General features: G+C 34.4%; 1 protein-coding gene across 3 annotated transcripts in view; it reads left to right on the forward strand.

Moving 5' to 3' along the window:
- Positions 1 to 15,540, forward strand: part of rasgrf1 (Ras protein specific guanine nucleotide releasing factor 1) — a 40,601-nt gene that overhangs the window by 14,318 nt on the left and 10,743 nt on the right. For all 3 annotated transcript variants that reach the window (XM_058751709.1, XM_058751708.1, XM_058751710.1), the window contains 13 exons: positions 33 to 139; positions 3,243 to 3,390; positions 6,063 to 6,155; positions 6,771 to 7,024; positions 9,001 to 9,080; positions 9,223 to 9,416; positions 9,834 to 9,943; positions 10,982 to 11,100; positions 11,651 to 11,811; positions 13,185 to 13,248; positions 13,461 to 13,603; positions 13,749 to 13,831; positions 13,915 to 14,163. In XM_058751709.1, the coding sequence (XP_058607692.1) occupies positions 33 to 139; positions 3,243 to 3,390; positions 6,063 to 6,155; positions 6,771 to 7,024; positions 9,001 to 9,080; positions 9,223 to 9,416; positions 9,834 to 9,943; positions 10,982 to 11,100; positions 11,651 to 11,811; positions 13,185 to 13,248; positions 13,461 to 13,603; positions 13,749 to 13,831; positions 13,915 to 14,163 (1,805 nt within the window). The remainder of the gene's footprint in view (positions 1 to 32; positions 140 to 3,242; positions 3,391 to 6,062; positions 6,156 to 6,770; positions 7,025 to 9,000; positions 9,081 to 9,222; positions 9,417 to 9,833; positions 9,944 to 10,981; positions 11,101 to 11,650; positions 11,812 to 13,184; positions 13,249 to 13,460; positions 13,604 to 13,748; positions 13,832 to 13,914; positions 14,164 to 15,540) is intronic.

The following is a 15,540-nucleotide window of genomic DNA, read 5'->3' on the forward strand; positions in this document are numbered from 1 at the left end:
TAACATGCATTTTTATTCTGTCTGTTTTACAGTATTATTTCACAGTCAGCTTCAACCATGAGAATCAGAAGGCTCTGGAGCTTCGTACAGAAGATGTTAAGGACTGCGATGAATGGGTGGCAGCAATATCACATGCCAAGTAAGTAAACTCTCTCAGTGAAATTTGAAAAGATCACATATAGGGTACAACGGGGCTAAAAGTGCCCCGGGGTAAAAGGCGCCTTTGATATTATTTTCATCGAAACCACTAGATGGCACAAAAACATGGCTTAGCACTTTCCAAAACATCCGCTTTTCAAGATGCATGTGTATATCTGTCTGATCCTTGACACGATCGTGCGCAGCAGCACAAAGTTGATTCTGTGCTTACTTGATCTAATGTTTTATGTTTTTTAAAATGTTGTAGATTTAAGTATAAAATGAGAATCACTAAAATTAAAGCTTTTGAGACAAAGGTGGTCTTTATGATTTTCAGTTTTGTTTAAGATAATTAAAGCAACAGTTTTTAAATAACGAAAGAATATGTAAAAGTATGGTATTTGGGGTAAAAAGTGTCCCTGCTGTTGGGGCTAAAGGCGCACAGTAATTAACTTGATAATTAATAGAAGGCTGACTTTTCCATTTGTTGACATGACATGGTTAGATTCAGATGGTAAATATCATATATTATGTCCATATTAGAGATAATCACCATGTTTAGAATGAAATTAATACCGTGGGCCTTTTACCCCATGCTGGTGGGTCTTTTACCCCGTGTGTGGGGTAAAAGGCCCCCCTTGCCCCCTCATACATTTATATGATTTTTAAACAAAATAAACAACTTGAATGATTTATTTTCACACAAAATCTGTTGCTCCATTAATGTTCAATACAACGTATATATTTTTTTTGCAATTATACATTTTAGGCGCAGTGAATAGCACATTTTTTCTTAAGGTGGGCCTTTAGCCCCGTTGTACCCTACAGTTGTCTACTTCAGTGGACAGGAAGGAAAAGGGATTAAATTGCCATGTTTGTTGCTACTGTAGCCTGTTTTGGTTATGCATATGCTCTGTTTTTTGCAGAAATATACATTTATGTGCATTTGCACCAAATTCCTGTAAGTTCAGTCCTTATTCCTGTGTTTTTCCCACTTTATACTTAAGGATGAGTTGATTTAGACAAGAACTTACCTGCAGAGAAAAGAAGACTGCCTTCTCATAATGGCAAGATTCTCTGCTTTAGTTTATGCTCCCTATACCGATCCATTCACACAGCTTAAATGTGAAGGGGGGAAATAAATAAAGAGGAGGATATTTTGCGAAGTGGACAGATTCCATGTCTCATTATCTATAATTAGCCTGAAGCTTGTTTAAGCAGTCTTGGATGTTGCAGAGGTTCTGTTGGGAATATTGTTTATTTTTAGTAATGAACTTCGAATTTGAATTCTCTGTTGGGAACTAACAAACAAAGCACAACATGTTGTGCCTTTAATAACAAAGAGCCGTAATGCAGTCAAGGACAAATGTGAATTCTGATATGTTTTCAGTCTGTTCACGTTCATGTGAGAGTTAATGCATGAAGGGTTAACCTTGTTTATATACAATATACTGTTTCAAAAATATATCCAATTGTTTTATAATGTGAAAGATTTGTGCATTTTTGCACTGAAATTAAAAATGAAACAGATAATCAGATTAAATAATGGTTTTGACTTGTTGGTTTATTACTGTGATTAGTAGTTTAAAAGGTTTTTTAGTCTTTTTGTGTGAGCCTTGTTGTATGAACTGACACGACCATGTCAGGAGTTTCTTTGAACCAAGACTTTCTGAGTTCTGAGAATCATAGTGGAAGGAAATAATAGCATATTGCATTAGCATAATAGGATGTAATTTTGATTGTTTACTATGCAATTTAGTTTATAAACATTAACATTTTATATATAATAGCAAAAAAATCTTGATAAAATACACTACACGTTTCAGTTAATGAAGTTTGTTACAAAACTTAATTTCCCATTATCCTTTGTGTCAGTTTTTAAAAAAGAACTAACAATGATTATTTGCTCTTTATTTTTATGCACCAGCACTTAAAAAGCTTGCTGTCTTTTTTTAAAAAAGAGAAAGAAATATGATATTGCTAAACACATCCATATTATTAGTGACTTTCGTCACTTCTTTGACTAATTTACATCACTTATTTCTGTCGTCACTTCTAAGACACTGTACACTACCGTTCAATGGATTTTTTTTTTTGTAAAGAAAATATTTTTATTTAACAAGCATGTGTTAATTTCATCACAACAAGTGACAATAAAGATATTTCCCATCACAAAAGATTTCTATTTCAAATAAATGCTTTGTATTCATCAAAGAATACTTAAAATGTATCAGGTTTCCACAAAAATCTTAAGCAGCACAACTGTTTTCAACACTGATGATAATCTTGAGCACCTAATCAGTATATTTGAATGATTTCTAAAGGATCATGTGACACTGAAGACTGGAGTGAGGCTGAAAATTTAGCTTTGCCATCACAGAAGTAAATTACATTTTAAAATATATTAAAATAGAAAAGTGTTATTCCAAATTGTAATAATATTTCAAAATACTAGTGATTTTTTACTGTATTTTTGATCAAATAAATGCAGCCTTGCACGGTTTTTGAACAGAAGTTTATGTTTGGACCGTATGTGTGGTTCTTGCATTTAATTATTTCACCAATTAAGTAACAGCAGATTTAATTATAAGTTTTTCAGGTATTAAATAATACACGCTCAGAAGATACTCTTTCATAATCAGAAGGTCTAGTTTATTTTTAAGGAGAAGTGGTTCTGTAGAGCGGGTCTGTGTTTGTGATGAGGGCGGATGGTGCTCCGTTCTGGTCTCAGTCTGTACTGGAGGACTATTTTGGCTGTTTATCTCTGGATGCCCTGCAGCAGTTCTAAATCTGTGTGCATAAACATGAAGGCGTCTGGATTTGCTTGCTGTTTTGAGATAAGCGCTGCTCCAACAATTCTGTTTAATTGTTGAATTTGAGCATTCACAGTTTGCTCTGATAAAGTGTGTGCTTATGGGGTTACGTGTTAACACTGTGTTTCTGCTAATGAGCTTTATTTCTAGTATAACGTGATGTTCCTCATTGTGTGGAGTGTGTGTGTGCACACTCATGTTTGTGTTTGTGTCCTGTATGCCTTTGTGGATGGATGTGTACTATGTGTGTGTTTGTATTCATATGTGTGTGTGTGTGTGTTCTGTGTGCAGCTACAGAAACCTGGCCACCGAGCATGAAACGCTCATGCAGAAGTACCTCCATCTACTCCAAATCGTGGAGACCGAGAAAACAGTTGCTAAGCAACTTCGACAACAGATAGAAGATGGGGAGATTGAGATTGAACGTCTAAAATCAGAGGTAAAATTTGTAATTCAAAGTGCAGTAGGGATTGTTTATCTATAGTGAACATGCCAAAATCTAGTCGAATATATCAGCAGATATACTGCATATCAAGATGATTCTACCGAAGTGAAAATGTTGTCTGGGAAATAAGTGCAAAACTAAATATTCAGTGCTTTGTCTGAACAGCTAGTCAACTTGTTTAAGAAAGCCTGGTATGAAAAGGTTGGTTTCAGGTTCACCTGACTCGAACATGATTTACATAAGATGTGTTTGCACAACAGAATTGAAAAAAAAAAATGCATTAGTTACCCTAGTGAAAAATAAATAGGCCTACTTAAGCATTTATTTCATGCTAAGTATACTACAAATACATTTACATATTTATCTACTTAATAAAATTTTCCTGCAGTTGTACTTTTATTATACTAAACTGGTATACTTAAAGTCTGCTAAATTGGAACAACTAATTTTGTGCTTAATGAACTTTAATTGTGCAGAAGAAGTGCTAAAGTCCAACTAAATATATGCTTTTGTTTATTGCAAGTATACTTTAGGTACACTTTAAATATCTTGTATTTTAAAGACCGATATTATTCAAAGATCATACATTCCTCATCAATAATGACATTAAAATATATTTTAGGCTTAATATTAAGAAATGTGCATAATAGAACTCCAAATAAAGTTTAATTATAATTTTTATATCAAGAAGTTTTGAGCGATATGTCAGTAAAGATGTGAATAGATTTTAACTATACTTAGTATAAAATAAATGTATTTTAAATATATTATGTTTATACTATTGTATTACTGGCATTATTATGGAATAAGTGGATAAAAAAATAAAAATTAGTATAACTGGAAAAACTTAAACTAAAATACATTTTAACTTACAAATAACTAAATAACACAAAATAATTTTACGTTTTGATACAGAATATATTATAAAGGTTTATCATGCACTTTAAAAAAAAAAAAAAAGAAAAACAGCTGCTGTGGTTGCCAGAAATTCACTAAAAAATAAATGGTTACTAGGTATTTTAGGAATTGCTGGATGGCATATTGGTAACTGTATATTTTACAACCATAAATTTCATGAAGTGATATAATAATAATATCTGATCATGAGTCTATTCATGTAAAAATCTGCTTTTTACTTTAAAATAAACTGATAACCACTGTAATACAGGTGGAACAATAAAAAACCATGTGATGAATCATGAGTTCATTGTAAATGGCCTGTAAAAAAAAAAATAATAAAATAAATAAAAACACATGGCTAGTACTTGTATTGTATATATAGAAACAAATATACACAAAAGACAAAACTCCATTAATAATGCAATAAACATATGAATAGCATAGCTGAATAACATAAAATGCAAAAGAAAACACCCTAATTTATATTACTGATGGCAAAGGAAAAAAAAAAAAAAACTATTTAAAGAAAATATAATCATATGTTATGTGTCACGAAGGGACTTCTGGGAATGTCCTGTTACTTTTTTGCCATAAATTATATGGCAACCATAAATGTTACATTATTTTTCAGTAAAATTACGTATAATGCAATGTTAAACCATTTACAGTTTTGGAAAGTTAAGGAAACTTACAGTTAACCAATTAATAGGTTTTACTTTAACACACATTATACTTTTTTTTTTTCAGAAAAAGACAAACTTTCTCCAGTGACAGAACAAAAATTTCCACCAAAACTCCAAATCTCTTTAAAACCTTCAACATTATCCATAAATCTATAATATTTAAATTCTAGGTGTATTCTAGCTCTAATTATACATTTAATACATTTAAAATTACATTCTAATTATACATTTATACATTTAAAAAACACAAGAACATCAATGTTATTATTTTGTAATAATTATTAGTTACTCTATTTTCCTTTTTCTTGTTACATAGATTGTTACTTTAGCTTGTCCCAATAGATAATTTAAAATGATCTAATAAAACTAATATTACAGCATGTACACAAAAAAAAAAAACCTAGTCTGCCCCTCTTATCTACTAGTCCGTTGTTGGATGACTAGTCAATCATCGTGACCCATATTACATGCTCATTTCTTTTCTGAAAAGGAAAATAGTAGAGAGAATGAAAAGTGGTGTGAGAAGCATTTGGTTTTCAAGAGCTTTCTCCAGACTACTTTGCACTTCACTTTGCATCTCTGCTCATAAAAAAACGGCTCTCCAGGAGAACTATGATCCCTGCTGTATTCTTCATCAGCCAGATCAAATAGTCATTTTACTTTAAAGTGCAAATGGAGCTGGCTGTATAAAATGGTGTGCTGAATATGCATGACCCCAGATGTATTGTGTGCGTCGCATCCTTGGTCCGCAGCATAATAAACTCTTTCAGTCCGCGTCCAATAAATGGAGCACTCACCTTCAGACTGTGCTGGCCAGCACATCCCGTCTCTTTTGTGTCCCCAACGTTTCCCTTTCAAATTGCAGGGCCATGTAATAATTTGAAAGTTTGTGCACCCTAAGCATCGGAAATCACCCGAGTGGCATCTGAGAGCTTTGATAGGACGAGTGTTTGTGCCACACTGTGCTGGCACTGATTTGGCCTGACTCAATCACTTTGTCAGCATGCTGGGAAGTAGTGCGGGAAGGAACTTTTTTGCAAAGGAAGTGTTGACTCTGCCATTTTTATCACTGTTTTGTTGCAGATTGCAGCAATGCTCAAAGACAATGAGAAGATTCAGTCGAATCCCACCACTGCACCTAGTGATGATGATTCAGAAATCAAGAAAATCAAGAAAGTAAGACATTGGCTTTGAATCACACAGCTCTAATCCAAAACCAAGTGAGCTGCCTACATAGGTAGCACCCTAACTGTCAACTTGTTTTGGACTATATATATATATATATATATATATATATATATTTATATAAACAATTTCTATGTGAAATTGGGTATTCGTGGCAGTACTAAAACATTTTTATTATTATATTTTATTACATTTTATTACATTATTACATTTTTCAGATTCTGCATGGTGTACTATTTGTAAACTTATGACCACAACTGTATATTAGATTAAATCATCAAATATTTCTATGGATAATTTTAAATACTGAATAAAGTCAACTATTTATATATTTAAAATAAATATTTCTAACCACTCACCTCGTAATCCATCTTGCTTTTTTCTTTCACTGAGCTTATTGCAATGCTAAAAAAAAAAAAATTCCTATGTTTTAAAATAAGTTGCACGCTGAAAAGAACTGTGATTAGTTAAAATGCAGCTTGGTCTTGGAATCTTGGTATGTTATGTTTCATGATTGGTCAAGATATTTTTGATGAGTTGTCCATGTATTCTCAGTTCAGATCTATTGATTCTATTGATTGATACTTATTAATACTGCTGCTCCAGGTGCAAAGCTTCCTGAGGGGCTGGATGTGTCGGCGAAAGTGGAAGACCATCATTCAAGACTACATCCGTTCGCCACATGCAGAGAGCATGAGGAAGAGGAACCAAGTCGTCTTTAGCATGCTGGAAGCAGAGGCTGAATACGTCCAGCAGCTCCACATCCTTGTCAACAACTTCTTGAGACCGCTTCGCATGGCTGCCAGTTCCAAGAAACCACCCATAACTCATGATGATGTCAGCAGCATATTCCTCAACAGGTAAGCACCAGTTTCAGCTAGAAATAACCTGCATGCTTAGCAGGAGAAACATTACAAATGAGTTCACTTTAAAATCTCAATTGTTTCTATTCATCAGCAGTGAGATTAGATGTCTCCTGCTTCTCAGATGTTTCTTCTTTGATCTTGTCTATGTGTCTTCTCTGGTGAAGTAGAAGAGATCTTGGGAATGTCTCACACTGAGCTTAGATTTGTCAAATATCAAACTCTAAAGCAAATTCCAGTTCTTCCAAGATCAAGTTATCTGAGCTTTGGTGATCCAGATTCATTTTATGGCTGTTTTCTTGCTTTACCAACAATTGCCTCATTTATGTTTATTTTTATTTCTTCCAATCGATTTTACAAGAAACATCTGAGACTATTGTACAAAAGTTTGGGTCAATAAGATTTTTTAAGGAAATTAAGCTAAGTACAGATTAAACTGTGAGTAAAGACATGTTACCAAAGATTTCTATTAAAAAATGCTTTTTTTCTTTCTATTCATTATAGAATACTAAAAATTCTAATTTAGCATATGTGACCCTGGACCACAAAACCAGTCTTAAGTGTAAATTTTTCGAAATTGAGATTTATACATTATCTGAAATATGAATAAATAAGCTTTCCATTGATGTATGGTTTGTTATGATTGGACAATATTTGGCTGAGATACAACTATTTGAAAATCTGGAATCTGAGGGTGCAAAAAAATCTAAATACTGAGAAAATCGCATTTAAAGTTGTCCAAATGAAGTTCTTAGCAATGCATATTACTAATCAAAAATAAAGTTTTGGTATATTTACAGTAAGAAATTTACAAAATATCTTCATGGAACATGATCTTTACTTAATATCCTAATGATTTTTGGCATAAAAGAGAAATTGATAATTTTGACCCACACAATGTATTTTTGGCTATTGATACAAATATACCCCAGCGACTTAAGACTGGTTTTGTGGTCCAGGGTCACATATTAGAATGATTCCTGAAGGGTCGTGTGCAGTGTTTGAAAGGTTACTTTGGAATTGTAATAGGTTACAGATTAAAAGTTACCCAATTTAAAATGTAATAAGTAGTGTAAATATTTTGATTACTTTATTAAAGTAATGTTACTGATTACATTTGATTACTTTTTGATAACTTTTCAAAATTTCTAATGAATGTTTTCAACTGTTAATCATTTTTAAACATTTAAAGCAGGCAGGGTTAACCTTACAGTAGGACTCAACACTGATTACTGTCAGACTTTCAGACTTTAGCACCTCTTTTTACTTTGAGATTGTTCTGAGGTTAAATACAGATTTAGAATCAGAAGATAGTTTAATAGATTTGAAATTAAATCTTTGCATAGCTATGACAGGAAACACTGGAATCTAGCAATGCTTTGGGGAAAAAAAACAAAACTGTTAATCTTAAAAAATAAAGCATATGCATAAAACTAAATAGGAAATAAATCAGTTATTAAATAAGGACGTGTCCTATTCTGTGTCCTAAACACCTGAAACATTGGTGTCTCATATTTTATAGCAGTCAATGCAATTTGGGAAAGAATTCAATCAAATCTGTATGTGTGTGAAAATATTCAGATGAAACCCCCTTTGTAATATTTAACTTTTTCATAAGTATCTGTAATTAAATTTTTTTCTTTTCTTTTTTTACAGATTACAGATACTTTTTTTTTTTGTAATTAAATAATGTAATTCCATTACATGTAACTAGTTATTCACCAACACTGGTCATGTGACACTGAAGACTGGAGTAACGTTTGCTATCACAGGAGTAAATTATATTTTAAAATATATCAAAATAGAAAACAGTTATTTTAAATTCTAATAATATTTCGCAATATAACTGTTTTTACTATATGTTTGTTAATATAAATGCTGCCCTGGTGAGCATACAGTAAAACATTTAAAAAATCTTACAGGAATAATGAAACACTTGCGTTGTTGTTTACATATGCTGTTTGTTTCTGCAGCGAAACCATAATGTTTCTGCATCAGATATTCTACCAAGGGTTGAAAGCTCGAATAGCAAGCTGGCCAACATTAGTCTTGGGTGAGTGCACTGCCAGAGCATTTGGCAACCAACAGCAAAGAACATTCTGTAGACTCTTCAATTTGCAAGCTAGCTTTTTTAAAAGGTGCCACAGATCTGAGGCCCAGTCGCACTGACTCTGATCTTCCTTTCTGTCCTTCAGCCGACCTATTTGACATCCTGTTGCCCATGCTGAACATCTACCAGGAGTTTGTACGTAACCACCAGTACAGTTTGCAGATCTTGGCCCACTGCAAGCAGAATCGCGACTTCGACAAGCTGCTTAAACAGTATGAAGCCAAGCCTGACTGTGAGGAGCGCACACTGGAGACGTTCCTCACTTACCCCATGTTCCAGGTGACCATAATCTTTCATTCAGGCTCTCATTACCATGCTATGAATCACAAGCTGGCTAGTAGCACATGGCAGGTCCTCATGTGCTTTTTTAGTCCTTTAAATTAGGATTTTGTAGTGTATTCTGGTCCATAATGGCTTTTTCTTGTAGAGTAAGCAGTTTCCAAGTGATCTAGTCTAGCAAGCTCTACTTTGGGCTTTGCAGCGTTGGTAATAAATCTGCTGATGAGTGATAGAGCTCCCCTCTAAGCCTCCTCTGCAAGAAGTGCACACTGTTAGCAAAGTTGTGTTTGGATTTCCATGCGTGCACATGACTAAGTGTGGATATGATGAGTGTGTTTGTTACAGAAGGCCAAAAAAAATAAAAATCGAAAACTACCCTCCTGTCTGACATTATGACATGTGCTTCTTGTCTGGCAGATTCCTCGTTACATACTGACCCTCCATGAGCTGTTAGCACATACACCGCATGAGCATGTGGAGAGAAACAGCCTGGATTACGCCAAGTCAAAGCTGGAGGAGCTTTCCAGGTACATTTGAATATTGATTGAATTGAATATACTTTATTGTCCCATCCCTGGGAAATTCATCTTTGACAATCATGACATGGCCATTATGTAACATTGACTCAAACTACACATAACAACTCACAATAAATTACACATATCAAATATATTAAAGCTACAATATGCCAAACTGACTCCTTATTTTTGCTCTTCTCTGTTACATAATTTAACAGCAATTGGCACAAAATAATTTTTGTAGTGATTTGATTTACTCATCAAAATCCTCAGTCATCTGCCTGAGGGTAACATATTAAAATTCTCATGTAAAATGTGTGTATCATCGACAGCAATTTTCTTTGCTTGTCTTAAAGTGACATTTTCTTAAATTTACTGTCTAGTGTTATTGCTAGTATTATTTAGTGGCATTTTCATGTTTAATGAAGACGAGTCTAAAACTAAAATTGTAATCATTTTTGTTTGATTTTGAGTTATTTTTTGGAAACATAGAAATGCCGTTTAAATATATTAATATAATATGTTTTAATATATTTATTAAAATATGTAATATGCAAATAATAAAATACATTTTCATAAAATTTGATTTTATGTAGGTTGGAATCATGAACATTTAGTTTAAAAATATATTAATATACTATATTTTGCATATATGTATGCAATATATGAATTGATCAAATTAATATATGGCCATTATATTTTATTTTATTTAGTTTTGGAATCATGAAAATATATCATGAAATGTATATCTACAATATATTTTATAAATATATATTAAAATATGCAATATCAAAAAGTTATACAGTTATATTTTAGTTGTATAACTATAATTAAACTATATTTTCGTAACTCCAAAGCTAACTAGAATAAAATCAAAATTCTCAAAAATTTATTTCAGTGAAACTAAAAAAAATTCACTTTCGTTCAGTATTTCAGTTCATTTCTTTTCCATTTAGTTTTTTTTCTTTTTTTTTTCTGAAAAACATTCAAAAATCTGTATGTGACAAAAATAACAACTGTGAGTGCTAAAATGATGTACCTCCACAGAATCATGCACGATGAGGTTAGCGAGACGGAGAACATTAGGAAGAACCTCGCTATCGAGCGTATGATCGTGGAGGGCTGTGAGATTCTCCTAGACACCAGCCAGACCTTTGTCAGACAAGGTGAACTCCCAACACACACACACACACACACACACACACAAATTCTCCTGAGCGCTCTGCTGAAAGGGGCCACAGATCCCTGATAAGAAGACGTTTGGATTCTCCTTTCCTTCTGTTCTTTTCTGCAAACTGTCACTCTTGTCACCTCTTATTGTCAAGCCCCCCACCTCCCTCTTCTCCCCTTCCCAGTCCAAGGCTTTTCAGGGCTGCCCTCTTTTCCCTGCAAGCACAAAGCGGAGCATTAACTCAAAGGATTGGGCACCCTAATCCTGCTAGTCTCCGTAGAGCACAGTGTGTTCAAAGACCAGACCAACTCTTTCATTTCCAAGTGTAGTCACATTTTTACCAGTCAAACCTGCTGTTGAGCCTGAGATCGGAAATGTCACTGATGCTGCAGGATACGAAGACACAAGGAAACTGATAAGAGTCTGATAAGAACATATGTCAATCCAGTATTTCCCCATATGCTGGCATAGTATTTGTCTGCTCTGCGTTTCCCAGCTTTACCTGCAGGGCTAAAGCATCCTGCGCCTCCATGCATGTTTTTCAGGATCTCTGATACAAGTGCCCATGAGTGAGAAGGGCAAGATCACCCGTGGCCGACTGGGCTCCCTGTCTCTGAAGAAGGAGGGAGAGAGGCAGTGTTTCCTCTTCTCTAAACATCTGATCATCTGCACTAGAGGCTCTGGAGGAAAACTACACCTCACCAAGGTGAAGCCTCATGCACTTCATTACACAGTCTTAAAAAAGTACATACTAGGCTAGAGGAGATGGTCCTCACTGCAGAACACAAGATCCAGGGAGCGAGGTTGGATCCAGATCCAACTCCTCCCACCTTACATATACCTAAACCTACCCGTCTCCAACCCCTGATCCCTAAACCCACCCATCTCCACCCCTAAACCTACCCATCTCCACCCCTAAACCTACCATCTCCACCCCCTAGATGTGGATCCAACCCCGCCCCCTGGATCTTTGTTCTGCAGTGAGGGGCTACTGGGCTAGGGTGGTATAAAGAAGATATATATGGTAGGACAATTTTAAAGCTGTTTCAACACATATTTTTTATTCTTTTGTTTTCATTCATTCTTAGGAGATGAAGGAACTTTTCTTAGATTTGTTAGCTTTTAAATGAACTTGTAAAAATAGAAATTGTCATTAAAATGTAATAAAATAATAATAAAAATAATCCAAAATCCCATTATTTTTATTATTATTATTGTTATTATATTAATACTATTATTAATAATTTGAAATAATAATTGTTTTTAATGAATGGCCACCAAATTATCATCTTTTAAAAGTATTTTTGAGATTAAGGAACTTTTATTTGATTTTATAAGATTTTAATTCACTTTGCCACATGAAAATATAATAAATATAAATATAATATAAATGGAAATTAATAGACAATAATAATAATAATAAATTATGCTAATATGCATTGCTACTTGGAAATAAAATAAATAATAGAATGGAATAGAATAGAATTATCTAATTAATCAATTAATTAAATAACAACAACAATATTAATCATGTTTTGATAAAAGATCAGCATATTATCAACTTTTTCATAATATTTGTAAACCTTTTTAAAACCTAATTTAACCTTTTTTCTTTTAATTTAACTATTTACTTTTACACCATGTAATGCAGTACTTTATGGTATCATATTTAAAAATGTGCTGTCACAGCAGAATTATCCATTGTAATATAAAAAAAACCACTTGAAATCTGCATATATGACATATATTTCAGATAAGTATTTTTTGTTTTATTTGCTGTCTATTTATTTTTTGTTTGTTTTTTAATTTATATCGTTCCTTAATTTCTCAGAGGATGATTTTTGAATGCATCAGGTTCCTTGTTAAACCAGTGAAATGTTATGTTGTGCCCAGAAAAGGGTGATTGCCACCTTCAGCCGACTGTAATTTTACCACATTCAATAAGCCACTATTGCTCTTGGTCTGTGAGGAAATTCAAGAAGGAGATCCTCACTGTAATCACTGTTTTAGTACGGCTACTATTGATTATTTGATAGATTCTCAGAGCATGTCTGACTGTTGCTTGTCTCCGGATGGCAGAATGGAGTAGTGTCTCTCATTGACTGCACACTGATAGAGGAACCAGAGGGCACAGATGACGAGTGTACGTATCAAAACTCTTGATTTAATCTTAAACATATAAAATATCTTCAATAACAAAAGAAGGCTCACATTCTGACACTGATAAGAGACCTATGTTCTTACCCGCACTGATATTGACATGTTGTGGAAGTAGATCAAACCACAAATCTAATCACAACAGACCTCCGTTAGATTTATTCCAGAGGATCACTGTGTTTTCTTTTTTCTCTTCAGCCAAGTCAGACAAGAGCGGTCAGGACATGGAGCACCTGGATTTTAAGATTGTGGTGGAGCCCAAAGACAGCCAGTCCTTCACCATCATCCTGGTGGCCTCCTCACGGCAAGAGAAGTCAGCCTGGACCAGTGACATCAGCCAGGCACGTCTGCTCACATCAGATAACACTGAGAGATCCATGCAGCCCTGGGCAAGACCTTAGCCTTTTACTCACGTCCTGTGGTTCAAATACTGTCCTCATGCTCTTTTTTTCCCCCCATCTTTCTCTCTTTCACTCTTTACTACAGTGCATAGATAATATTCGGTGTAATGGGCTGATGATGAACGCCTTTGAGGAGAACTCTAAAGTCACTGTGCCCCAGATGATCAAGTAAGCACTTCTTCTCACACTGGAAGTCACTATGCTTTTGTAAATATGCAAATCACTTCTAACAATCTGTGTCACATGTTTAGGTCTGATGCCAGTTTGTACTGTGATGACGTGGATATCCGCTTCAGTAAGATGATGAACTCCTGCAAGGTGTTGCAGATCCGTTACGCCAGCGTGGAACGCCTGCTGGAGAGGTTGACCGACCTGCGCTTCCTCTCCATCGACTTCCTCAACACCTTCCTGCACTCCTACCGTGTGTTTACCAGTGCAGACGTAGTCCTTGACAAACTCATCACCATATACAAGAGGCCTATCAGCGCCATACCAGCCCGGTGAGCCACACAGACTTTTTTTTTTTTTTTGGGATGCATAGAAATGTCGACTGTAGACGGTTCTCATGTACATACAGTTGAGGTCAAAAGTTTACATCCCCCTTTCAGAATCTGCAAAATGTTAATTATTTGACCAAAATAAGCGGGATCATACAAAATGCATGTTATTGTTTATTTAGTATTGACCTAAATAAGATATTTCACATAAAAGATGTTTACATATAGTCCACAAGAGAAAATAATAGTTGAATTTATCAAAATTACCCCGTTCAAAAGTTTATATCCCCTTGATTCTTAATACTGTGTTGTTACCTGAATGATCCACTCCTTTTGTAATTGTTGAATATGAGTCCCTCAGTTGTCCTCCTCAGTGTGAAAAGATGGATCTCAAAATCATACAGTCATTGTTGGAAAGGGTTCAAATCAGTGGTGAAGTCTAATCAGCCTTGATGAGCAAAAGATACTTCTTTAAAAAACATTCAAAATCTTGCTGAACCCAAACTTTTGAACAGCAGTGTATATATTAACATTATTACAATTTAAAATAACTGTTTTCTATTATAATGGATTTTAAAATACAGTTTATTCCTATGATGGCAAAGCTGAATTTTTTAGAAGCTGTAATCTTTACTGTCAGAAACCAGGAATAATTCTAATATGCTGATTTGCTGCTCAAGAAACATTTATTATTATCACAATTGATAACAGTTGTGCTGCTTAATATTTTTGCGGAAACCATGATACATTTTAGCAAGACTCTTTGATGAATAGAAAGTTTTTTAAAAAATGTAACATGTATTAACTGTCACTTTTGATCAATTTAATGGATTCTTGTTGAATTAATTATTAATTTCAAGAAAAAAAAGTAAAATCCTTTTAAACCCAAAATTTTGAATGTATTGTAAACATAAGAAAAGTCTAAAAAAAGTAGTCGACCTGTTTAGTTGGTTGTTGGAGGGCCTATCATGATCCATCTCTGATTCTCAGCTTTTTTTATGCCGCTTGATGGACTTGTATCTTGGCACAGATATATAAATGCACATGCAGCTCTTCATGAGCAGCAGGTCTTTGCTTTGCTGGAGTTGTGTTCTCGAGTGAGAGAGAATGAGCAGAAAAAGCTATTCAGTGTGTTAGGAGAGAGGTCACACCAGTGTTTGTCACCCTATAGTGAGAACAAGCGAGCGTCTGCATGCGTACGGGATAAAAGGAGAGAAAAGAGAGCGAAATAGAGAGAAAGCCAAAGGGGAAGGGAGTGAGATGTGCTGGAGTTGCTAAAGGCTTGCGAGAGGTCACACTAATGCGTGTCGCCCTGCTCTATGTATGTGCGTGTTTTGCTGGAAACAGCAGTAATTGGGCCCTGCTTCATCGCCTGCGTGC

Source organism: Onychostoma macrolepis, chromosome 18, assembly GCF_012432095.1.
Source record: "Onychostoma macrolepis isolate SWU-2019 chromosome 18, ASM1243209v1, whole genome shotgun sequence".
NCBI classification, from domain to species: Eukaryota; Metazoa; Chordata; class Actinopteri; order Cypriniformes; family Cyprinidae; genus Onychostoma; species Onychostoma macrolepis.